This window comes from Halichoeres trimaculatus, unplaced genomic scaffold (assembly GCF_033239565.1).
Source record: "Halichoeres trimaculatus isolate MK-OKI-2021-1 unplaced genomic scaffold, fHalTri1.1 fHalTri1_scaffold_21, whole genome shotgun sequence".
NCBI classification, from domain to species: domain Eukaryota; kingdom Metazoa; phylum Chordata; class Actinopteri; order Labriformes; family Labridae; genus Halichoeres; species Halichoeres trimaculatus.
In genome coordinates this window covers 17,190,445-17,217,065 of record NW_027437199.1, presented here as the reverse complement: position 1 = coordinate 17,217,065, position 26,621 = coordinate 17,190,445, and the positions used below count along the sequence as shown (strand labels likewise).

General features: G+C 40.9%; 1 protein-coding gene across 10 annotated transcripts in view; it reads left to right on the top strand.

Annotated features, from left to right (window-relative positions):
• Window positions 1-26,621, top strand: part of cacna1c (calcium channel, voltage-dependent, L type, alpha 1C subunit) — a 292,067-nt gene that overhangs the window by 249,219 nt on the left and 16,227 nt on the right. For 3 of the 10 annotated variants that reach the window (XM_074697807.1, XM_074697809.1, XM_074697808.1), the window contains 14 exons: window positions 7,369-7,554; window positions 11,018-11,155; window positions 12,433-12,498; window positions 12,841-12,932; window positions 15,791-15,953; window positions 17,704-17,831; window positions 17,911-18,007; window positions 18,398-18,500; window positions 18,631-18,732; window positions 20,748-20,875; window positions 21,082-21,222; window positions 23,065-23,429; window positions 23,583-23,609; window positions 26,411-26,539. In XM_074697807.1, the coding sequence (XP_074553908.1) occupies window positions 7,369-7,554; window positions 11,018-11,155; window positions 12,433-12,498; window positions 12,841-12,932; window positions 15,791-15,953; window positions 17,704-17,831; window positions 17,911-18,007; window positions 18,398-18,500; window positions 18,631-18,732; window positions 20,748-20,875; window positions 21,082-21,222; window positions 23,065-23,429; window positions 23,583-23,609; window positions 26,411-26,539 (1,865 nt within the window). The remainder of the gene's footprint in view (window positions 1-7,368; window positions 7,555-11,017; window positions 11,156-12,432; window positions 12,499-12,840; window positions 12,933-15,790; window positions 15,954-17,703; window positions 17,832-17,910; window positions 18,008-18,397; window positions 18,501-18,630; window positions 18,733-20,747; window positions 20,876-21,081; window positions 21,223-23,064; window positions 23,430-23,582; window positions 23,610-26,410; window positions 26,540-26,621) is intronic. The other 7 variants (XM_074697816.1, XM_074697806.1, XM_074697814.1 and 4 more) reach the window with 5 other exon arrangements.

Below are 26,621 nucleotides of genomic sequence, written 5' to 3'. Positions count from 1 at the left end.
TTAAACCAATAAAAAAAAAAAAAAACATCATCCCAGAAAAAAAAAATGTTCTGGAGGAAGAAAAAGTAGCAGATACATTGTCATTTTGGCACAATGCTGTTTTGACTGTCGGGTTATTTAACACACTCAATTCATAAATCACTGAGGAAACTTCCCATTCAAATGGGAAAAATACTAGTTACTGTCGCGTTGTCCCACAATAGCAATGTGCAGACATGAGGAACAATTTGATCCATAAATGGATTTACTCAGGCCCCGTGAAATTTATGTAGATGTATGTATGAATTCATTTATTATCGACATGGAGGGCCCTATGGTCAACAGTGGGGCTGAATAAGAATGAAAATCCCAAACACAAGTCAAATGTTGAGTGTCTATTGTATTTACACTTCAGGGATAATTGGTGTTTTATTCATGTGATATTCAAAGTGCTCTTTGGCAGGAGAACAGCAGAAGGAGCGTCCAAACTGCTGCGAGTGTCTGGACAGGACTCAACACCATTTAGCCCTAAAAGAGGATAAGTTTTGCTCTGCATGCTGATCTGCCAGGAGAGAAAGTTGTGTGTTATGTTCAGACTCGTAAAAGATGAATGTCGCATGAAAAAAAAGGAGAAAAAATCATTTGGTTACGCTTGATGCTCCAGCTTTACCGTTAACACCGTCACGTCTGTGGTCGTAAACATCAGGTGATAAAGTCACAGACTGTGGATGAAGTTAGAAAGTAGATGCTGCTTAAATGACTTAAATATTGAACAGCTGTTGTCAATTCTCTGCAGAGAAACTAAAATACAGCCAACCTCTCAGGAAGTCTTCTTATGAATGCTGTCCTTAATCATTTATCGCAAGTCATTAGTTTTTAATTTAATAACTTCATCAGTATTTTGCAGTTTCATGCTAAAATGTAGATTTATTAAAAAAAATAATAATAAAATAAGCTTTATCCCTCACTTTTCAAGAGAAAATTAGTTAAATTTTATTCTATTCACATTTCTTTTTTAAAATTTGAAACTGCCAAGTTGAAGTAAGTATGGAAGCCCAAAGTGGACATTTCATGAACTCACTTCCGTCTGATAATGAGCAATTTCTGGATGCCAAGTTGAGATCTTTACCTGTTGTTTTCCTGTTGTCTTAGTGTAACTTAACTGGTTTTTGCATTAGACTAGATACATTTATCTAAATGTCTGAGGATAAAAATTGAGCAATTTTTAGGAGAACAGCACAATAGGCTGCTCACTGTGACAAGCCAGTCTGTGACCAATCATGTTGCCACTGTACACATAAATGAGCCAAGTCCAGCCTTTTTTCCTTCTGTATGTTTACTCTGATTTTCACAATTCTATAATTTATCAGGCTGTAAGTAGCGCAAAATATAGCCTGGTACACAAAACCACAGAACAAACTGAGTTTGTAAAATTTGCTTGTGGTCACATTCAAACGGCGGTGCCATTTTTATTTTTTTTCTATCTATTGTTTATTTGATGTGGACATAAAAATTACACTGGACAAACCAGGTGCAATGTTTTAAGTGATTTAGCCCAGGTGCTAATTTACAACACTTGTCCATGGGAGCCTTTTATAAAATGATAAAGTTAATAGATGAAGAAAGGAAAGAAAAGTACAATGTACAATAAAATATGACAGTTAAAAGAAGCAGTTTTTCAAATTAAATACATACATAAACTTTAATGCCAAGACTACATAATCAGTCGTCAACCAATTGAAATTATTCATGCAAACACTGTTGTTTTGATATGAGCCATTTTTTAAGTCCTTTGTTATGTTACGACAGATAAATGAATTATTATCACTTTGCATCTTGGGAAAAGTTGTCTTAAATTAAAAAAAAAGTGATTTCAAGAAAGAAGATCTGCTCTTTATTGATTTGGATCCAAAGAATCATATCTTGACAACAGTGGGTGATAGTACTCATGGGAAATGAAGTCTTTAACCCAGATAAACACGACAGATTGTTGATAGTCCTCAGAGTGTCCTTAAACCATGATCTTAACTCATCATCATAGGAAAAAAAAAGTGAATCAAATGTCTGGATGTGTGTCCAGTTAAGGGTTTTCATATATACAGAAAAAATTGTGCAGATTTTATCACATTTTTAGAGCCCAGCTAACTGCTGTGCTCTTCTATTGTCTTTGCTAAGCTATCTGACTGCTGCGTACAATTAAACTAAAGCATCCACAAAATACAAAGTAATTAAAACCTTCTTTTCACATAATGGGTAATGACTTAGCTCACTAAGAGTACACCATATTCTCATCTCTTCCCTATTACTTAATACTGTTTTTGTTCGATCAATTTTAAACACATTTGAATCCCAAAGCAGGCAGCATCACAGGAAAGCTTTTCTTACAGCCTCTGTACCCTCAACCTGCAGGTTTGAGGACATGAAGCAAAGAAAAATATGCACATGGGCACACCGGTGTGTTCCCTGATGCTGGAATGCGGTGTGTTTCACCTCAGACAGCACTGGTCAGGCATACAAATAAGGTTAGTGTGTCCCAAGGGGCATGTGAGCTTGGCAGTTGTTTTCCTGCTTTAAGAAAGGGAATCCATTTGTTTCCACGAGAGGTAAACACCACCGGAAAATTTCTAAACTGTACTTAAGTATTTCTAATTCTGGTTCACCTCTTTAGTGAAAGCAAGAATTTTATGTCCCAAGAATCATCAAAACGTGAAAGTCTGCGTATACAGGACACAGAGATTTAATAAAGGCCAGCAGAAGAAAAAAAAATCAATATGAGGTTTAACATTTCTGATGGAGAGTGACGTCCTGTAATTCATCAAGCTGTGATTGATTAGACATCATAATCTGAAGTTTCACTGGGCCAGAGATATGCATCTTTGTCATCTATACAGCTCACTAATGTTGCACTTTACACTTTGGTTTGGTTTGCTTCTGATTGGTTTGATTTTTGGGTTTGATTGGTTTGCAGTTCTTTGTGATTGTTTTCCTCCCCCACCCCAACCTAAAGGCATGCCCCAAGTCTTTCTTCTTCTTCCCCTTTCGTGTTTTTTATAATGATTTGGGTGATACGATGCCCAAGCTACCTTTTCTATTTTTCCTTTTTTTTGTTGTTGTTTTTTAGAAACCCTACGCACTTCAATCCTGTGAAAACTCTGGACTGTTCTTGAACTCGGCCTTGTCACTTTAGACCTTTTTAGATCCGAGCCTTCTACTGCATTTCATCAGACATCAAAGCACAAGTGAATGTTTTTTAACTTACCGGGCAATGCAATTACAAACTGGCAGCAGTTTGCCGACAGCTCCTTCACTTTCATTGCATTCCTGAGTACACAGTGAAGTGCAGTAACAGGCCAGCTTTTAAAATGTTATCACTTTGCCTTTAGTAAATATTAAACGGCTGAAATATCTCAGTTGAGTGCACCCACTCCGCCTCTCTGTTGGATGCTTGTTGTCTTAGATTAGCAACACTTTTTTTGTGGTCTTGGACTCAGAATACTTTCTTAATCCTGAGTCTCTAAATCTCCTCAGCAACCCGCGGGTGCTCCGTCAGTGTTTTGTGGTTTCTTTTCACGTTTTTTGGTCTGAATAGAAGTAGTGTGAAGAGATTTGGTAGTGGTTTGCTCTGGGCGATGTCTTGCAGGCGATGCCAGTATGAACTGCATCTTTTTCTCCTTATCTCTAGTCGGAATGCCTCCTCCTCCTCCTCCTCCTCCTCTCCTCTTCTCCAACTCTCTCCTCCTCTTTCTGAGCTTTTGTTTCACTTTACTCTTCTTTTATGGATGTTTATCTCTCTTTCTTTCTCTATCTTTCTTCTGATTGGTTTGCGGTGCTGCTTGCTCTCCTGAAATGCAAGCAGGGTCACATGGGTCTCTCATGTTTTTCATATACTCTCGTAGATCATCAATTTATGTGCAATATTTTTCAATAATTCAGAAATATTTGATTATTTAATGTGTGCTCATTGGAACACACTTATTATTTCAGTCAAACAATTTAACAATTGGGGGATGAGATCTCATGCTTTTAAAGAAACCCATGTTACCATCTGAAGTGACTGATTGTGTTATTTGCTTGAAAACTTGACGTGCAATGTGAGAAAATGATGAGCCCATGATCAAATGAGCTACAAAAAAAAAGTCACTCACACCTGCACTGTAGCTCCACCTGAATGTGTGTATTTATTACAAGCAGAGTGTGTTCCTCTTACTCTTGTGTCAAACAGTGACACCCTACAAGACGACTGTAGTCACTGGAGAAATAAAATGAGGAGGGATGATTCTTTGGTTGACCCCAATACAAATACACACACACTTTCCAAATTAGATTAACCCATCTTTTCTCCTTCCCTTCTTTCCTACTCATCCTAGTCTCCTTTGTACTCATCATTCTGCCCTTCCTTCCTCTCTTCTCTACATCCAAACACCTCAGCTCCTCTTATAAGACACGCACACTGACACAGATGCTCGAATATAAAGTGATGGCTGAAATTATTAGGACACTTGACACATTCATAAGGTTTCAGTTGTTTTTATTGAATAAATGTTTGTTTCATGATCATCGATGGCTGAAACGCAAAACCTCCTATCTGCAAAAATCACTTTTTTGAGAAAACAAAAAAAATGCTGTTTTCTTAAGAAAACTTTGTAGATAGGAGGTTTTGTGTTTCAGCCATCGTCATACTTAATTTTCAGATCTGTCAGGTGTTTTAATATTTTGGCCACCACTGTAAACAGAAACACTCTCACTGACATACTGAAGGACAGTTTTTCTTAAATTAGTGGGATAAGTTGCAGAGACTTAATGAAGCAGAAATGTCTGTCACTCTGTCTGCATCATGACTGTGTCATCATTAAGTTGTGTGTAAGGCTCTGTTAAAATCCCCTTTAATGCATCCTTGTTCCCTTCCTTCCTTTCTTTTATAGCTTAACTTCCTTGTTTTTCTTACTTCCACTCCATTTTTCTTTCTTTCTCTCTCCTAAAATGTCCCTTCCTTTCTTCTCTATGTTTCCTCTTTCTAAATTTTCTCTTTCACGCTTTTTTTACCTTCCTTCTTAGTGCATCTTTCTTGCTCAGGCTCTTGTTTATTGTATAACGCAGAGGGGAATAATGATGCATTATTTTGCAGCATGGGATTTTAACAGAGTCTTTACACTGCAAAAAACTGAAATCGTATCAAGTGTTTTTTGCCTTATTTCAAGTAAAAATTGTCTTGTTATACCTGATATGAGCCACATTCAACTGGTCAGTCCAGAAAAATGACTTCTTTCAAGTTATTTAAAGACAAAAATGTGGTCTGACTTGCTTTTAACAAGACAAAAAAACTACCAATGAAAGAAGAAAAATTTGCTTGAAACTAGAATAATGTCTTAGGCCCCGTTAACACAAGGCCAAAAACGGTCAAATCTGTTAGCATTTCGTTGCGTTTTGGCCTTGCGTTTAGATGAGACCGCATTGCGTTTCATCTGAGAATGGAAACTTTTGAAAACACTCTCCAAAGTGGAGAGTTTTCAAAACGCTCCTCCATCCAGCCTCGTATAAACACAGAGCAGAGCGTTTCAGGGTGAAACACTGACGTGCACCCCGCATGTGCACTCGCAGTTTCAGGTGAAGGCAGCCACAACTTCCAGTTAAGCTATTCTGGTCCAGTTAGTGGCGGTAATTTGCCTCAAGGTTGGATTGCCAAGGAAAGAACAACCACAATAAAGATGGCTGATTACCCGGTAGCATATATATGCACACATATATCCACATCACCAACTACTGGCCTGGCATGGCCACTACATTGTTGTGACTTGTCCTCTTGGAGTCGTATGAACGCGGATCGTTTTCACGCCGTCCTCATGTAAACGCGGATGGCTTTTAACAAACACAAAGGAAGAATCTTTGCGGGAGTCTCCGTGTAAAAGTTGCCTCAATACAAGAAACTTTTTTCTTATGTCATAGGCAGATTTTTTTATTGCTTGTTGCAAGAAATTCAAGCATATTAAGGGGCCGATTACACAACAACAGTTTTAGGGTGAAACCCAAGAGTTTTGTTGCGTTTCAGCCTCGCGTTTACATGGAAACAGCGTTTCAGCCGACCTGAAAGCAAACTTCTGAAAAATTAGAAAAGTAGAAAAAGTAGAGTTGTTATGATCGTCACGAACTACAGTGTTGTGCTGCTCAATCTGCTGAATCTGCTGACTGTTTTTATTCAAAATGTGCATCTGCTGCTCCACTTTTTAACTTAGTATTCCCCAACACACCAGATGATCGGCTCAACTCTACTTCAGTGGAGATCTCCCAAAAGCAGCTTCTGGACAAGACAGTTATAGCGCCAACTACAGGCCTGGCAGGCTTACTACAGCGTTTTCAGTCGTTTCCGTGTTAACACAGATTTTTCAAATGAAAAGTTGAAATAGATTCGTTTTCAAATTAAATGTTGTGTAAACAGGGCCTAAGTCTAAAAAGATTTTTTCTACTAAAAAGAAGACAAAAACACTTGATAAGGTTTCATTTTTTGCAGTGTACCATAGCAGAGTGAACAGCCTCAGACATTGAGGCTACTTGTCGATCTATCATTGACAACAGAGAAAAATGTTGCGATGCCTCGGACGCTTGGTGGGCGTTTGTATCAATGTTCTATGAATTATTCAACTTTGCAAAAGCATCTTTGGAAGAGCATCTGACCGAGATGATCTTTGCCTCCTGGCTTCTTGTGATAATCTGGTTCATCTTTGACCTGAAAGCAAAAACCATGCGATTCTCAGGTCAAAGAAAGATTTTGAAATGCAAACGTGGCATCAACCTTCAATGCCCAGATGCATTTGGTAAACGTAGTCCCTGTTGAATGAAATCTTCAACTTCTTTTACTGTCGCCACAGCTGGCAGAAAGCAGAGCAGATAGCTTCAGAAGCGCCCATCCATCCCCGACTCACACACAAGCCTCATATGACACATGCAGGGTTGCACAAAGACACGCTCACAGTCAGCTCTTTTCTCCTCTGAGGCTGCCTCAGACCGTTATTCATTATTCTGGCCCCCAAGGCGCAGGATGGCAATTTCCCAATATCTTACAGTTACACGTCCCAATCTTCTCGTAGCATGATAAGCGGTGATTCAGCCTGATGTGGCCCTCACACAGGATGCAGCCGGGCCCCTTACAGAATCCCCCTCTCGCCCCTGATGAAATTATGTTTTCACCTTCCCACCATGTGAGGGGTGATCTGAGGCTGAACCCGCTCCATCTCGGTGGTCTGGGCTGACGTGAAACTCTCACTTCTCTCACATTAACACACACACACACACACACACACACACACACACACACACACACACACACACACACACACACACACACACACACCAAGGCGCTGCTCTGGTGCTGATCTTTGTTGCCTTTCCTTAAAGCCAGCTGACTCCTCCTCGTCCTCGTCCTCCTCCTCTTCGTCCTCCTCCTCCTCCTCTTCCTCCTCTCACCCCCCTGCGGTAAGGCCAATGGTACGCTCCGACGGTAACCTCGCCCGCCTCCTTACCTCCTCCAACATCCCTCCATCCCTCCATCCTTCCATCCCTCCTTCTGCTACGCCAGCCATGGTATGATCCGAAACTTTTGGCTTGTTGTTAGTCCTGACCTCTCTCCTCTGTCGCTCCTGTCGGCTGTGATTTCTGCAGCATGTCCACCAGAGCTCCGCTCCTCCTTCAGCTTCTGTTCGTACTTTTACATGTTTATATAAATGTGTGTGTATGAGGAAGCAGATATTGTGCAAACGTAATGTAACTGGAGTCTTGTGACTTTCCTTGAGTGGCTATTGTTGTTGCAAAAAAAAAAAAAAAAAAAAAAAAGGCACCCGCTGTCCCCGACTCCCCCATGGCTCCCCCATGGCTTGCAGCTCCGCCTTCTCCTGTGGGTGTGGTCCCTTTGATGCTTCGTCATCAGCTCAAGCCATCATGGTCACGCCATCACGCTGTCTCTCTTTCTCTCACTGCTCTCCACTGGCCTGCCTCCTCTCTATCTACCTGTCTCTCCTCCTGTCTCTCTGCCTACCTGTCTGTTATCTGTCCGTGAATCAGTCTGTTTGTTTAGTCTGGTTGTTTTTATGTATCTGAATAATTCAAACTATTCTTCATACTCAGACACACTCTCCCTCCTAATCTGTTACACTTAGTGTCACTGTACCTTTCTAGCTCACTGCCCCAATGTCTCAGTGGTGAAATGGTCCCCACTGTGGTTCAGCCGTGCTATTACATGCAGTGCAGAAAATATGAGCCCTCAGAAAGATGTGTCATTTTCAGCATATTCATATGGATTCTGGGATAACTCATGTCTCAGGTTGGTTAACAACACCACCAGAAAACGTCTCATCCATCCTGAGAGTCTATCCCTGAGAGGAATAACTGTTCAAAGCACCCTGAGCTCGTTGTTTTACGATCAGCAGTGCTGAATTAAAAAACGACATCTGTTATCCCAAACTGCATAAAGATGTGTGGAGAATGGCAGCATCTTTTAAAGGGACACACTATGATTTCTCTGTGGGATTAGCGTAAAGAATGGATGGCCTCTTGAAAAAACACAAATGGCATGAAGTAGCTGTGGAGGTCAGATAAGCAGAGCTTCTGTTTTTAGGGTCACGTTTGATGATTACAGTGAAAGGAAATGCAGTGAGGCTGCATTTTTAGAGGGTAAAGATTATTGTAAAGGCGTGTAATTAGCTGTTTTGGTGCATTTTCTTGTCATTCTGGTTAAAGGTCCCATATTATGCTCCTTTTCTGCCAATAAATCAGCCAATAAATCAAGCACAGCAGCATTGTTTCCAGGCTCTCATAGCCCCTCTGTTCAGAACGCTCTGATTTAGTGGGCGTGACCTTCATATGTAAATGAGCCACCACTGATACCGCCCGCTCTTCAGCGTCACTGAGAGCGGCGCCACGAGCTCTGAGCGCACAATGTTTAGAAAACAGCAAAGCTCGTTTACTGTAACATTACAGGCTAAAACAACAGGCTAACTGCAGCTAAAGTTAGCATCCTGAAGCTAACACAGAGACAGGGGGAACACTGAGGAAAAGCTCTTACATCTGCTCCACAGCACATAGGATTTAAAATACTCACATTTCCAGGGTCCGAGGTTTGGAGCGGATGGTTGGTAATGCGCCTGGATTCAGGACCAGTCTATTCTCTAGCCCTCTGTTGTACTGTCCAAAGTTGGAAAATCAGTTGGCCTTGAAGAGACTAGCACACACATGCACAGTTTTACTGAGTGTAGCTGGAACATTTCCTTGATAAATGAACTATAGCCACTCAGTCTTGTCTTCTTCAGAGATGGGAAGCTTGTGCATGGAACTATGTGGCTGTTTACTGCCAAAAACTGAGCAGTGATGGCTCTTCAACTTTGGCATTCTCATCCTCACTGCTGGAGAGATTTCTCTCCCGCAGTGGGGAGGAGAATGGGCTCGGAGAGAGTGAAGGGGTATCTGGTCCAGTGGACCAATCTGGTCAGACTTGCTCCTGATTGGTCAAAAAAGGGAATCGCTGATGTCGGCAAATCCCCAAATCCAAACAGCTCGTTTTAGGTCAGAATTTTACGTATACAAGCACTACTAATTACAGGTTTTATCATTAAATATCACATTTTGTGGGCTGGGATGAAAGCCAAAGACCATAAAATTTCACTAAAAGACTTAAAGGGATTTTTGCATAATATGGGACCTTTAATATCTTGTGTCTTTAGCCTTAGATTCTTCATATGTTATTTGTGGTAAGCTTTAAATGGGCTCCTAGATCCTGTCCTCAGTGCACGACTCTTACAAAAATCCTGATGTTTGCCTCTCTTTTTGTCTTTTTGTTCCCGAGAATGAGCAGCGGCAGCATAAATAAATAAATCTGTAATAGAATAGCACTCAGCGAGGTGGCTGAATATTTCATCATCCAGTTATTTCCTGTGGACAAGTACTGGGACAATAGACAGAAGGCTGCAGTGCCTCTCAAGCTCCCGCTTTAATGCTTTTACTGGGTACATTTTAACTAGCGTCACATTCTCCAAACGGCTTGGAGTTGTGTTTTTCCTCAGTTCGAGAATGACATGTTCACTGGAAGAGACTTTACAAATGAAGTTATATAACAGACTGACTCAGGTTTTAGGGGAGTGGAGTAAACACAGGGCAGTGGCTGTTTGGGCAGATTTACCTTCATCCGCCTGGACTTGGTGTCACGGTGGCCACTTCCTCCTGTGTGTGCATGCTTTATTGAAAGAGCCTCAGCCCACAGGCGAGGATTTGAGCTGGAATCTGTTGTGAATTGTTATCAGTGATTAATGAAAGAGCTTACCTCTGTCAATAGAATTCTCTCTGGCCTGGCCTCAGCTATTAAAATTTAAGTCCATACTGGTGCAGGATATCCAAAATCTTTCAGCTTAGTTGGATGATTTACCTCAGGGGCTCCCAAAGTATTTTAAGTCTTGTGTGACAAATGTCTTTGCAAGTCTGGATTTACCTGTTTATAGGTTTTGGCAGCAGCACCCAAGTGTTTTTCTCCCCCATTTAAGTGAAGTAGAGGTGCTGGGATTAAGGAACCATTAATATCAGTGGCAGGAAGAGAAATTGAGCTTTTTTAAGTGAGGAGACTTTCAGGGTGGTTTAACGCAGGGTCTCTTTGACGAGCGCAGATACTCAGTGGATGCTTTGTGACTCTTCTTGTGATTTTTCCATGAAGCCAGGTGAAATAAGCATGATTGCCCGATTCTCTCCCAGATCTCTTGTGTCAGTTGATTTTGATGGGATTTTGTTGGACGCAGATTTCCATTTATTAACTCAGTATGTATGTGTGTGTGTGTTTGGTGTGTGTGCGTGGTTCATATTTACATCCACATGTATTTGTGGGTGGGAATATGCTTTTGAATGTTACACGTACGTCCACATTCCTCCATATGTCTGTGTTTGGGTTGTTTGTGTGTTGTCGTCATCTTACCTGTGTGTTTGTGTACGTGCGTGTGTCCCATCTGCATGTGTCCTCATGCGTCCTGTGTTTTTTTCTGATAAAAAAAACACCAAACCCCACCAAAAGGGACTGCAGAACTCTGAAGAGAACGCCAGGATCTCCATCACCTTCTTCCGGCTGTTCCGCGTGATGAGGCTGGTGAAGCTGCTGTCTCGCGGGGAAGGGATTCGGACCCTGCTGTGGACCTTCATCAAATCCTTCCAAGTGAGGGGAGAACCGGACACAACATGCTAGAGCAGGGGGGCTGGGTTCACACAGGTTTTTAGTTTGGAGTTTTAACACTTATGTGACCCTGATTGAAGCTTTTAGTTGAGGCTTTGTCTCTTTAATTTTACATTTCATCAAAAAGAATCGATTCGTTTAAGAGTTAACGACTCCTAATGAGTGATTCAGACTTTCTCATCTTGTAACTTCAAATCTGAGTCACATGGGGCCATGTGTAAACCCAGCCTGTCAGCGGCTCACAAGCCACCTTTCCTTTCCTCGCCTCCTCCCTCCTCCTCTTCTTCACCTCCTATTTTCTCTGAGAAGGGTGGGACAGTTTACGCAGCGAACGAGGAAAGAAAGAGGGATGGTGCGAGGTAACGGAGAGGAGGTTTAGGAGTCTTTTATTTTTTGCAGAAGGTAGATGTTGAAGGATTAAGGAAGCTGAGAAAACAGGAACTAAGGAATATTAACCACCAATCTCTCCTCTCTTCTCTCCTACTCTTCTGCCTCCTCTCTTTTTTCCTTTAAACACCTTCCTACTAATCTCTGAGACTTGCCACGCTCTGTAGGCAGGTTAAGAAGCAGAAAAGTTTAACTCAGCGCCACACCAAAAAGTTGAATCATTTGATAGAGACGTAGAGAGAAAATGAAGACAATCTGTTCTCTCTTGTGCTGACTGAGACGGGCCATTTCATGTCAGAGAAAGAAGTCAACAAATCTCTAAAATAAATTATTATAAGTGCCACTGGAGCACATAAAGACTAATTTTCTAAACTTCTCCCTTTCGTTTATTTATCATGATTTGGCCGGCTGCTGCAGGCACAGAGATAGTTGGCCAGGAGCTCACCTCTAAACCCTTTCCCAGGTGTGTTTTTAAACAAAACATACCTGCTCTGGCCCCTTTTGGCCAAACACATCAGTGCCGAATGGTCTCCTGGCTCAACTTAAAGAGCAGTTTGCATTTCGCTGAGGTTTTGCACTCCACTAAGTCAGATGATTTGTCCTTGATTGTTTTTGGTGTTGTGCCACACAGGGCTGCAGATCAGTTCACTTTCAATTCATTAAGTACCGATCATTCTCTTATAAAGCACTTGCTCATTTAAAAAGCCAAAAGGTACACATGTTAGATTAACCCAATCCTTTTTACAATGCTTTCCTAATTGTGTGGGCTAATTGGAGATGTGAGGTTTGAGTGAAAGTGAATGAACTCCAGCCTTGGTGCAGAGTAGTTAATCGTCTCCAGCTCTGTACTGATGTGTGTCTCTCCTCTTCAGGCTCTGCCCTACGTAGCTCTGCTTATAGTGATGCTATTCTTCATATACGCTGTCATCGGCATGCAGGTAAGCTGTTGTATTGTCACCTTGTTTCCCTCCCTGTTGTGTTTTCGTCCCTCTCACCTTTTCCTCCAGCTGGCTCCGTCCTGTGTCTGTCCTCTCGGAGTCCTGTCACGTCGCAGTCTCTCCTCCACTTTTCCTCCTCCTCTTCGAGCTGTTCCCTGTCTTTGTCTCTGCTCTCTGTCTGTCCGTCCTTCCTGCTGTTTCCTGATTGATGAGAGGAACATCTTTTTGCTCTGATTTTCTGGGGACTCTCGTGTTTTTTTTTGTAAAAGAATGAATTGCCTTCTTCTGTCAATGCTGATGACGTATCCTGTGTGCTGTGACTACTTCCCTCCCCTCATACAGATGTTTGGTAAAATAGCGCTGCGGGACAACTCGCAGATCAACAGGAACAATAATTTCCAGACATTCCCTCAGGCCGTGCTGCTGCTCTTCAGGTGAGGAAAAATCACTCCTCATTACCTCCCACATCTTCACCTTCCTCATTATTTCCTTCTTTGACCCCATTCTCATGAGTTCAGTCAACATTTCCTCTCCCTTCCTCCTGTCCTGAACCCTTTAACATCATAAAAACATCAATATGTTTTTGATTCCTCTTACTCATAATACATTACCGTTTCAAATGACATTTCATAACAGCAGTTGCTTAATTAAATGCCATGATATCTCTAAATGTCAAGCTGTGAAATTCAGCCCACTTAGCCACTTCACACTGAGAAAGATCCAATGTTTGAAAATGTTTTGTCACATTGATCTTAGAGACCAAGTAGCTGCCACCTTGCCAAGAGTTAAAGAGGTGTATCACCGTCACTTTCTACTCACAATATCAAATCTCAGCACTACTAATGCAACGTTTTCCACTTATATCTAGTAGAGAACTTGAAAAAATATTTTGTTTTATAAAAAATAGTTACCAAGTGGTTCCTGTCACATGACATCATCTGCTTCCTGCTCCTTCCAGTGGAAGACATGGGGGATGCAAATCATCCTGGAAAGAGCCAATTTTCATCACTTTCTTATGATTTTACCCCAAAACATATTCAAATTATTTAATCATTCAAGTCTCTGGAGTAACCCTCCACCAAAAAATTGTATCTGGGATTAATATTTTTTTGTTCATGGGCTTATTTCTGTGAGTGGCAACAAAAGTTGCCAGTGGGCACATAGCTAGTCGCTAACTAAAGGAAAACACTGCCGGTACTATTAGGTGCAATTTTCTTGACACACAAGTACAACCACACCTACCATCTGCACACTCACCAACTTTAAAAAGATAAATACTAGATTCAGATTCAGAATATTTATTGTACCCTTGGGCAAATTTGGTTTACAGTGAGTAAGTGTTGTCGTATCGTGACCCACACAAGACAGGACAAAGTGACATGGTGCTAAGACTAAAGGAGACAGAAAGGGCAGCTGTGAGATAAAAAGCAAGATAAGCTAAAACCAGTAGTTAAGATATATAAAGATAAGTTAAAAACAGACAGGATGATAAAAAAAAAAAAGATAAGATACAATACGATACGATACAATAAGATACGATACAATAAGATACGATACGATACGATACGATGCGATGCGATACAATACGACACGACACGACACGATACGATACGATACGACACGACACGACACGACACGACACGACACGACACGACACGACACGACACGGCACGACACGACACGACACGACACGACACGACACGACACGACACGACACGACACGACACGACACGACACGACACGACACGATACGATACGATACGATACTGGAAATTTGTTTTGGACCTGCCTGCTGCTCACAAGTCTCTGGAATCTGGATAAACTAACAACACAAAATTGTAAAGTCAATAAAAATTGTGCCATTCATAAATCAAGATGAGAGAAACAGCGCAAATGATAAAAACAAAAACAAAATTAGTTGTGTTGCAGTTTCTTGGATGGCCACTGGTACAAAGCTGTTTTTGTAACAACTGGTTTTAGAAGCAGGTACCATGAACCTCCAACCTGATGGGAGCAGCTGAAACTCAGCATTAAGAGGGTGGGAGTCACCTCTCACAATAGAGTAAGCTCTCCTCTGTAACTGCTTGGTGTACAGGGATTCTGGGTGGAGCTGAGACTCACCAATCAGCTCCCTCAACTATTTCACAATTTGGTTTAAACAATTTTTTTTTTAAGGACACATTTCCAAACCATGAAACAAGACAGAAAGATAAAAGTGATTCAATAAAAGCACGATAAATTAAGGTCAACATGGTCCTGTCAATGTTAAAAGTGGACAGTTTTTTCAAGCAGAACGGTGCTGGCGTCCTTTTCTGTACACAGCTTTGCAGTTTGCCTCAAAGATCGGTTTGTTGTCGATTATAGTTTCCAAGGGGCAAACAAGGCCTTCAGAGAGTTTTGGAAAAAGTATTATGACTTTTTTATTATTTTGTTGCAACTTTATCAGTATTATAATGATTATTATTTCTCTAAAATTATTAGGTGACCTAGTGACCAGCAGTGTGACAATCAGCAACAGCTGTTGCCAGTCATAAAAATCCTATTTTCCTCAAACCACAGTAAAAAATGGAAAAATGAATACATAAAATGATTCAGAGAGACTCAGCTGATAAAATTATATGCCTCACAGCTAAAAAGCATCTCTTTTTTTGCAGTCATTTTTTCCTAACTTCACCTTCCACAGATTATGTCATCATCAGCTATTGGCTCCCACTCGTAAAGACGTCATAGTTGGATACTTCAAAACTGCTGCGTAACTTAAATCCTGCACTGTCAAAAGTCAAGAGCTGAGCCCACCAAAAATGGAAAGTTGGCAACACAGAGAGTTAAAAAGTGAAATAGTGCTGAAGTTTACACAGAGGAAGACGGTCAAAGAAGGTTGTGAACTGAGAATCTAATCTCTGTAAATCCAGTGAGTCAGGGTGAATGTATTTGCTGTGTGTTTTGCTCTTTTTGGAGCTCACACTCTAACACGTGTGTGTGTGTATGTGTGTGATTATATCTGTGTGTGTGTGTGGGTGTGTGTTGGCCTCTTTCTGTCTTTGTATCTCTGTGCTTGTGATTCGCTACACATGTGTATGCCTGTATGCATACATGAACACATCCACGTATGTGTTTGTGAATACATGAATGCACATGTGACTCCATGCTGGACACCTGCGCACATGTATACGTGTCGTGTGTTTCTTTGATGTATATGCATATGTTTTGCATGCATCTTTGTCCAACTGTGGGTGCATATATGTGTGTGCATATCCGTGTGGCTGTGTGCATGCATGTGTCTGTCTATCAGATGTGCGACAGGAGAGGCGTGGCAGGAGATCATGCTGGCGTGCTCGCCCAATCGACCCTGTGAGAAAGGATCCACCAATGAGAGCAACACCGCCAACGAGGACTGTGGCAGCCAGTTTGCCATCATTTACTTTGTGAGCTTCTACATGCTCTGTGCCTTTCTGGTAAGTTCCATGACAGAATTAGCTAACTCAAGCTAACTAAATATAACACAGCACACACAGTACGCAAAGTTGTGTTATGCTAATTATTTCTATAGTGTAATATGCATTTTGGCAACAGATCTCATACTGTTGGAAAATCTGTTATGGCACCATTTAAAAGTTTAAGGGGCTGTGAGGAGTTTGAAAGTGATCTTGAAAAAGTCTCTCTTCTAGATATATGCCTGATCATTATCACACTTTAAAATGAGATTATCAATGCAATATTGCTGGTTACAGGTTATTTTAAAATGCGACTTCTTAGCCTCTAGTTTGGGTTGACCAGGACCAGATTGATTCACAGCACGTCTAGGTCTCTATGACAACATAACGCCGGCTGACGAAGTTTAGTGTAGTAAAGAGATATCTGTGTTTTTCTCTGCTGAAAACGATTTCTGTGATTAATTTTGTAGTGATGGTGGACACAGGAACCTACTGTCAGACAGAAAAAGGACAGAAGAAAAGAAGAAAACTAAACAGGAGAGTGATACAGTCCGTGCTAAAGGCTAATTAGCCTGTAGCTCGGGCTGTATCACTCTATAACACAGAGGCTAAGCTGTTATGGCCCTTTTCCACTAGCACGCCTTGGCCCTACTCTACTCGACCTGACTCTACTCTACTTGTTCAGTGATGGTCTTCCACTAGCCTGGTTCTTTAACCACGCGGGGTCGGGCTGCCATAAAACAGCTGGGTGACACCGCATCCACATCATTTCAAGGGCGACCCAACAGTCGCAAACAATGGAGGACTTGGAGGCAGTATACTTGCTGCTCAGTCTGTGGCTTTTTGTCACAAACCGAATGCAAGAGGAGAACTCAACGGGACACCATTCTTGCAGTTGTTGTTTAAAAGTGGCGGGTGGCTTTTGTCCTCTTATGTCCCATCTTTCTTTGGGCATCGCGCTCATGACTTAACGATGACAACATTGTCTGACCAATCAGTAGCCAACAGTCGTCTGGTAACGTCATCTTTTAGTACTGACTCAGTTTACTTGGAACCTGAGCAGAGTAGGTACTAAAACTAGCTTGTTTTAGGAGGTACCATGCCAGTGGAAACAAATCGAGTAGGACCAAGGCGTGCTAGTGGAAAAGGACCAGTAGTGCTAATGTCCATTCCAACCCACAGTCAGCAGTTATTCTGCAGTGGTCTGTTCAAACTTGAGAGTCTATCAATAAAATGAAGAGTGAGGTTACGTTAGCTCTGCTTGGTAGATGACTGGCACGACATGACCAGGATTCACTAACGTTACACTTTACAGACACATCTTTGCAGACGTGCACAGGGCTGCCAGTTGCACTAAACATAAATGGCTACTAAACTACTTGCAAACTGACAATGTGACTTGTTGTCACATTAGCCTACAGATATGTCGGAGCACTGGGCTGATGTCACTACATATAGCCAACTACTAGAACGTTTGCTTGATGTAGGGCTATGTAACTGTACTGATTAATACCTTACTTTAGCGTGGTGTATCCAGTAAAAAGTTGTTTTAGATAAAGAAAATTTGTCTTGATCCGATCTCCATTTACTTCCAAAAACAAATACACGCCTCGCTATAAGTAATTTATGACAGTTTGCGGAGACTCCAGGCCACAAGGTGGCGAGGGAGTGCAGTTAAAACAGATCCTCCTCAGAGCATCTTTAAATCAGGTCACTTCAGAGCAGTATATTTTGTCAGCGCACCATCTGACTGTTCCCTGATCCTTCACAGATCATCAACCTGTTTGTGGCTGTCATCATGGACAACTTTGACTACCTGACGCGCGATTGGTCGATCCTGGGGCCGCATCATCTGGATGAATTCAAGAGGATCTGGGCTGAATATGACCCTGAGGCTAAGTAAGTTTAAACAATTCATCTTAAAATTTGAAAAGGGTTTGAAGAGAGTTACTCTAATCTGACCCTGTGCTGTTTGCAGAGGGAGAATAAAGCATCTGGATGTGGTGACTCTGCTGAGGAGAATACAGCCCCCCCTTGGCTTTGGAAAGCTGTGCCCACACAGGGTGGCCTGCAAGGTGAGCACACACATACACGGTCACACGCATTTTAAAAAAGGCTGCAGAGCTATAGAAAATACACAACATAAAAAACGATGTCGCAGATTCTTCTTATTCTATTTTTAGACAGAATTAATGCATCTGTGAGGGGCACTGTGCTTACACCTTCCACAATGACTCAAATGGCTCGTTGACAGCATCTCTACATGCAGGGAAAATATTTTAGATATTAAGACGTTACATTTATCAAAAGGAAAATAAGTAGTGACCAGTGTCGAACTGCTGCCTGACTCATTTTCAACAAACTGTCAGCTGCCAGCTTTTATCAGCAGCTGACAGTTTGAACATTCACCTCTGCATGATTTCATTTTTAATGTCTCACTGTCCAATGAAATCTGTCCCACGCAGCGCCTGGTGTCGATGAATATGCCTCTCAACAGCGATGGAACGGTGATGTTCAATGCCACGCTGTTTGCCCTGGTCAGGACTGCACTCAGGATCAAGACAGAAGGTGAGAGAAGGTCACACAGTCACAGGATGATCAGACGTGCACATTCAAACAAAGGGTCATGAACCTGTTAGCAGCTGTGGAAAATGAAATTACTCTGCAGTTCATGTATTCTGGTCATGCCTTTGTGCAGGTAATCTGGAGCAGGCCAACGAGGAACTGAGGGCGATAGTGAAGAAGATCTGGAAGAGAACAAGCATGAAGCTCTTGGATCAAGTGGTGCCCCCTGCTGGTGGTATGTTTTACTACAACAATGTTTTTTTCATAAAATGGAGCACATCAATATCAAATTAAAAAGAAAGACACACTGCCCTGTATTTATATGATCAACACCTCACCAGACAGAGTCAGAGACAGAGTCTGCTTGAAGCTGTTGTCCTGTGAGCATCTATCACACAAGCTGTTGACTCTCAGAAACTTATCTTATGATTCTGGTTTGGATTTGGCTCTGCCAGACCACTTCCCGTCAGAGTCTCCAGTCCCAGTTTCTGAGTCTCTGGATGCTAAAGGAAACTGTTCATCAACACCTTGACTTTCTTTGCAGCTTCTTTGTAGGAAAGACCTGTTTCTTGACATGTTTTGATGCTGTTTCTCTTTCATTATGAATCACCTTTTCCTGCTCATTTTAGAGCATTACACAACTTTCTGCAGAACAATACTGTTCAGTTATGCTCATTATTGTCTGATACCACGGTGTGTTCCAGCTCTACTTTATACACACAGAGATGGTTGGAAAGATTTGTGAAAACTTTGGACACCTGTAGGAACTGGTAGCACCAACTTTGAAGGATTGATCATTCTTGAATACTGCAGAACAACTTTAAGTTGTTCAAGGGCCTTTTTATATGATTACACTGGGGAACACAGTTTTTGTTGAGTTGGGTCTAACAGCTCCTTTTGACTAATTTTTGGAATCCAAAACTGATTTCAGTTTTTCTCTATCAGGTCAAGTTTTTGAGCTACAGGATTCTGTTTTCTTAGGAAATTGGGAAAATTCTTGACTTAACATACCTACTAATCTTTTTTTTTTTTTTTTTTTTACTTTTTTAAATAGAGTTTTGCATTATTTTTGAAAACAGGGCACAGAAAAACAAAAACATAGGTCTGTAAAATAGAACCAACAAGGTCAATAAACTGTGTTTGCATTAATTACATAATAAGTGGAGAGATGCCTGAGGCGGGAATCATCAGGTGGAACCAGAACAGAATCCACTGTTGAAGCAACAGACATACTGATTCACGAGTCACCCGCTGACATACTTTGCACTCACTTGGGGGAGCTAATATACTTAAAGGACAAAGGTCTTCAACTTTTATTGCACATACATTCACACACATATATATCATAAATATATGTACATACACACACAGGCACACATATATATTAACATATATATACATATACACACACCCAAATCTATGTAATCACCACAAGATTGTATTTTCTTGAGAATTTTTAGATATGTGCTTGTTTTATAAAAGTCTTCAAATAGTGACATCCAATGAAATATGGAAGAAACAGGCATGACTGCAATGTTTATTTAACACTGTTGTGTTTTTACAAAAGGATATAGCTACTGGAGGAGCTACAGGAGCAGACATGATCTGGAACAAAGGAAATATATTCCTATGTAAATTAAACATTAAGGTGGAATAGTTACAAGCTTTGAAAACTAAAACAACATAGAATTTACAACGGTACGCCCATGGTTACAAGGTTAAGAGCAAAGCCAACACAAATCCTCTTAATTCTTACTATGCTAGCTTTCTGTTAGCAGATATTGGTAGTACTGGCCTACTGGGAGCTGCACACACCTCTCATGGCACTGTCTCACATAGCTGTAGATGAGTCCAATCGTAATCAGCTGGCAAGTCTTACTACAGCCAATCAGTGGAAGTTTGCTTATCTGGAGGGTAAGCTGTGGAGAACAAAATTAACATGCGAGGAAAAAAACTGACTGCAATTTTGGAATCAGCGTGCCAATTTGAGTTTTAATCAGTATAAAAATCTATCTCAACAGATTATTTTTCAAGTTGTTCCCCAGTGTTATGAGATGCTCATTATTTTTCAGTTTTACCTTTTCTCTTAACCTCTGGCATCTTACGACATACTCTTTTATCATTCACTGGACTTGAACTGCATGAATCTCGCTAAAAACTGGAAAAATTTAGGGTCTCCTTAGACCTTTGACTAGTAGTATATAAAATGAATTGAGGATCACACATTGTGACACTTTTATTTTTTTGCAGATGATGAGGTAACAGTTGGAAAGTTCTACGCCACCTTCCTGATCCAGGAATATTTCCGCAAGTTTAAGAAGAGGAAAGAACAAGGGCTGGTGGCCAAGGTGCCCCCGAAAACAGCCCTCTCTCTGCAGGTAAACAAAGACACAGATGGTTTACAGCCTTCAGTGTGTTTTTAAATGTTTGCTGATCTGTCAGGATAAAGGGATGAAGTAAGAAATGTGAATCAGAGATGTAGTGCATGTATATTGTGTGAGTGCAGGCTCCACAAATTAACACACTGGTCAGTGTGTTCGTCCATGCTCAGCAGAGCACTACAGGGTGTTTTCTGTGTGTGTAGGCGGGCCTGCGGACATTGCATGACATAGGTCCAGAGATTAGGAGGGCCATCTCCGGAGACCTGACCGTGGAGGAGGAGATGGACAAAGGCCTGAAGGAGCCTGTATCGGCTGCATCCGAGGACGATATCTTCAGGGTAAAGGTCGGATACACACACTTTTACACACTCCCCAGAGAGAGAAAGAGATGATCAACGCCCAGCTTGATGCCACATTATTGCTTCATGGACATACACGGACATGCTTGCATGTGCTCAGTTTCGGCTAAACATTGCAACATAGCTTGGCTACAAAGTACTGAACAAACACAGTCAGATTTTAAATGATGTGTATTTACTCAGTGCAACTGCATAGTGGAAAAAATGAACAATACAGTTTTAAAAAGCACAGTGAATGTGAGCTTATGTCAAAAATTCGACTTAAAAACAGGTTCAAGACTTTGTTCAGGGGTGAGTTTTGCATGTTATCAGCCTCCATTGTCATATCATTGCTAGACCACCTAGGGCAGGGGCGCCATAGCTAGCACATAAGGGTATATATGTTGGCAGGCAGAGAATAATTACAATTAGGCAGAGGACAAAATAAATAAAATAAAATAAAATAAACAAAAAAACATTTTGTATTCTATTTAACACTTAGCACACTATAAATGTTCTTGTGTAAAAATTTAACAAATAATGTTGAATGATAAATTTATATTATAACATTACAAGTGCCCGAATGTGAATTGCAAGTTAGTCACCACAAATCTCCTGGGGTCCAGTCTGCTAGCTTGCAATAGCACCCATTTAGCAGCGTCATCATGGCAACCAAGTGTGGTATATCGGACATCAAGTGTGCAGCGTCTTTTTGAGATACAATGATATGATGATACAAATAAATTAGAGTCAGTAAAAACAGCGTCAGCAAAGTCTGCTAAACAGAGTAACACATTTAAAACATCCTATGCTGGCTTGTAGATGGCCTAGCAGTTGTGCTAGGTTGTGCCCCATGAGGTTTGCCCTTGAGTTCGGTACTGGCTTGCGGCGTGTTTCTTAATTCTTTTGCTAGATTTTTTTTTTTTAAATCCTATTCCGTTAAAAACCAGGCAAACAAAGGAAGTTAGACCATTTCTTGCAGCACAGTGAAGCATGAAAACCATTCGCTGACAGGGAATACCCAAAGGAGGTTTTCCTATCAACTGCCGACGTTTTATTTTTAAGGACTGCCGAATAAAGATACAATTATGTCCAGAGTCAAAGAGATGCTCCTTTCAGCAAGAACTGAGGAAAGGTACGTTGATGAAATGATAAAAGTCACAGCAGCAAATATCTGCTCACAAAGATGCTCCTGAATTCAGAGCGGCGGTCGATAAAGCGTAGCCTGCTACTGTGATGGAAAACAGATGAGGGGAGAACTGTGCTGTGAGCATGTGTAAATACTGTAAAAATACTGTAAAAACAGAAACTAACAAATGGTTTAATGAGAGAAGTAAGTACAGCCACTGTGGGCTTAAGTGTAATTTAAAGTGGCACGAGTCATAGAAAAGGTTGCTTTCGTCTGGTATCTTCAGTCAATTTTGATTGAAATGCAAAACAGTTAAAGAACTTTTTCTGTATAAAAAAGTAAAATCAAACCAATTTTCAGAGCCAGTCATTAAAATCTTTATTATGGTCACTGTTTATTGAACATCTGGTGATTGTAGTAAGGCCAAAACTGTAGAGCCTGTTTCATTCAGTCTCATAAATGTTCTGCTCTCATATTAAATTTCATTTGTTTAAAAAAAAGCGCAGATTTGGGGATATAGCTCTGCTTGGCTCTTAAAATAAGGCCTTCGCTGTGCATTTCCATCCTGGCTGAGTAAGGCTTTGTGCAGTGAGTGTGATGGTCGTAACTATGAGTAAAACTTGAACCAGCTCTTTTTACGCCTGTCAAACTTTTCCCCAGTTCCTTTAATCGCTCCTCCTCGTCTCTACTTCTTTAACAGTTCTCTTTCCATCCCACAGCGGACAGGTGGCTTGTTCAGCAACCATGTCAACTACTACAACCAAACCGATGGCCGGGCCTCATTCCCACAGTCCTTCACTACCCAGCGCCCCTTGCACATCAGCCAGAAAGGCTCCCCTTGCGAAGGGGAGAGCCCATCCCACGAGAAGCTCATGGACTCCACCACTTTCACCCCTTCCTCTTACTCATCATCGGGCTCTAACGCCAACATAAATAACGCCAACAACACTGGCATGGCCGGAGTGGCCACGCAGGGAGTCAGTCGATTCCCCAGCCCGTCCATTAGCACTGTGGACGGACACACAGGCCAGCCACTCACCCCCATCCTGCTGCCAAGATCTGCATGGTGCTTTCCTCCAAAGAGGTGAGTGTGGGCCAGCCGCAGGTCGCTTCAGCGTCTTCTCAACTGTCTGTCTCTTTCATTTTCATTAGTACAGACTCAAACATTTCTTCTTCCTCCTTCACTTTCCTTCTCCTCTCCTGTCTCTCCTTCTCTTTTGTATCTGATGCCAAGCAGGACGTGTTTTTATGACACCCTCATGCGGTATGTTGCCAGGGGACAGAGAGTGAGACAGAGTGTGTGTGTGTGTGTGTGTGTGTGTGTGTGTGTGTGTGATGTGTTACTCCCCAAGACCAGAGGTTTAAGGATGTTATATAAATTGCTTTCAGGGTGCTACAGTAAGGCTTGTTGCTATGCACATAATGCTTTAGTTGCTAAAGCAAAAGCCTGGTTGCTGGCAAATCAAAAATCTGCTCCTAAAGCCAAAGATGGACAGTTTGGTGCGTCATGGCCAAACCTTTCCTATCAAAGGCTCTGAATGCTTCTGTTCCCTGCTGTTTTTATTGTATTTTATGGCAGATCTGGGTTAGACACAACCACTGCTGTGTAGAAGCTGTGATATATGGGACCATCTGACAGCTCTTTCTCAACTTTACTGTTAAAAGGTCACAGTTGGTTCACATTTTGGCACTCTTAGAGGCAGAGGTCTGGTGTTTGTCTGTTGCTCACTCAGCTGTCAGAATCTCTGTCCAACAATGAAATCAGGAGCCATATATCTGTTGGTGGCAAGGGTGTCATCAAGTAGTGACGTTAAATTGTCAAAAAGTTAAACCTCAACTCTTTCTCAACAGAAAAGTGATAAATAAGCTGAAGGCTCAGATTGATGTTCATATGATGGGTCCAAACTGTAGCGACGCCACTTGCTGTTGATCTGCCAACTGGTTATAAACAAAGCACATCCATCGGATGACAGTTCATAGTGCTGTGCACTTTGTGATGTTTCTTACTTAGAAAATGGAGACAAACTTTTTTAGTTAGCCTAATAGCAGAAATTCCAGGGTCATATTTCAAGTTTTCACAAAGATGAAAAAAAACACCCTTTTTGTTTTTTTATTTTTTGTGATCATTATAATAATTTATAATATTGTAAAATATAAAAGATACATATTATTATTATTATTATTATTATTATTATTATTATTATTATTATTATTATTATTATTATTATTATTATTAAAAACAATAATTATTTATTTATTTATTTATTTTGTTTATTTGTTTTTTTTTGTCAAATGTCAGATTATAAAATTATATATATATATATATATATATATATATATATATATATATATATATATATATATATATATATATATATATATATATATATATATATATATATATATGTAGTAAATGAAATAAAATAAAATAAACAATAGAAAAACCTATTGTATTCTATTGAACACTTTGCACACTATAAATGTTCTTGTGTAAAAACTTAACATGTATCATTGAATGATAAATTTAAGTTGTAACATTACAAGTGCTCGAATGTGAATTGCAAGTTAGTCACAACAAATCTCTTGGGAGTCCAGTCTGCTAGCTTGCAATCACACGCATTTAGCTGCGTTATCATGGCAACCAAGTGTGGTATGTATTTACCCTGTATGCTGGTTGTGCTAGCTCTGCTTGTGTTAGCCCCAGTCAGCTACCCACTTTGACGTTTAGCAGACTCCATGATACTGTATTTTTCTGAGTGTCTCAGGCTAGACAGCTGACCAGAATTTCTGTTTTAATCAATTAAGAAATGAATCACTTTGCAACCTCCCTGTCATGACGTAGGCTGTGGTTATTCAGAGTTCTTAGAGGATGAACAGGAGCACTGTAGTTTTCCACAGTGGGGTGTCTAGACTTTACAGGGGGGGGACTGACTTGTACGTGCAGTGGGGGCATGAAGTATGGGCACATGCAGCCCCTGGCTTTCAGACTTTGTCTTGCAGGACTGTTTCCTTCTTACATTGCTAATGAAATGAATTCATCCCATACTGCTAGCTTAGCCATGTGTAGGCTCTACTGAAGAGATAAGATAAGAGGTCAGGGGTGGGTTTTTTTTTCATTCTGCTCTAACCCAGAATTTGCTGTGGAGTCTTTATACAGCTATGAACTAAAGAGGCATCTTGACATTTCTCGATATAATTTTTTTCTCAACCAGCTTTTTTTTTTTAGAAATAAAAACTCATTAGCTGTATTTTGGAGGGATGGTCACAGGAAATAGTAGAGCAATATGACTACATGTCATGAATCTCATATGTGATTTTAAACACGTTATCAGGTCTTAACTGATGAGATGGTGAAGAAGAAAAAAAAACAATCTTTAAATGTCAAGATGTCTTTTAAAGCTTAAGTCTGGAGTATGAAACAGATGATGAACGATAGGTGAAAAGACAGCTTTGGAATTCAAAGGCTACTTAATACAGATTAAATACAGACTTTAATCAGCATTTAGAAAAAAATCTAAGAGAGAGTTTTTCTCTTTTCATGTGCTGGTAAGATAATGTTGTCTAGGTTAATGCAGGCATTGAATTTACATCATTCTGAAAAAAGAGAGCTATTGAAACAGTACATATTTTTTGTCTGAATAGATTTGTAAGTATTATCAAACAACATCAGCTGTTACAGACAATAATGACTCTCCAAGTCTTTGTTTGTCAAGGATGTCTACACATCACTTGTGCGATCGTTCCTCATACTCCAGATGTTCGCCTTTGATGCTTTTTAACGTTTTGCTTTGACAAATTAGTTCCTACCTGCTTCTCCTCCTCCTCTTTCTTCTCCTACACGCCATAGCTCAGCCTTAGTAGGCTCGTAAGTCTCTCCTCCGGAGCTCCTCCCTGAGTTTTTTTGCTAATCAGCTGCTTCTTCCGTGTGTGTGTATGCATGTGTGTTTATGTTTACATCTGTCCTTCTATTTGTCTACCTGTTTTCTGTGTGTGGTCTGTGTTTATGTTCATTTTTCTCTGTCTGTCTGTTTGGCTGGTTTGTGTGCTTGTTTTGTACGTTTGTAGCTCTGACTCAAGTGACAGCCGTCTGCCAATCATCCAAAGAGGTGAAGGGTCGACAGAGGAGACGTATGACGAGACCTACGCTGACGACAGGGAGTACCACGAGGACGACCACTCACTCTCCTCTGACATGTACAGCTGAAGCAGACATACACACCAAACAACAAGTTTCCTCTGAGGCGGTGTGTCCTTTTGTTGACCCCTCTCATGTGTC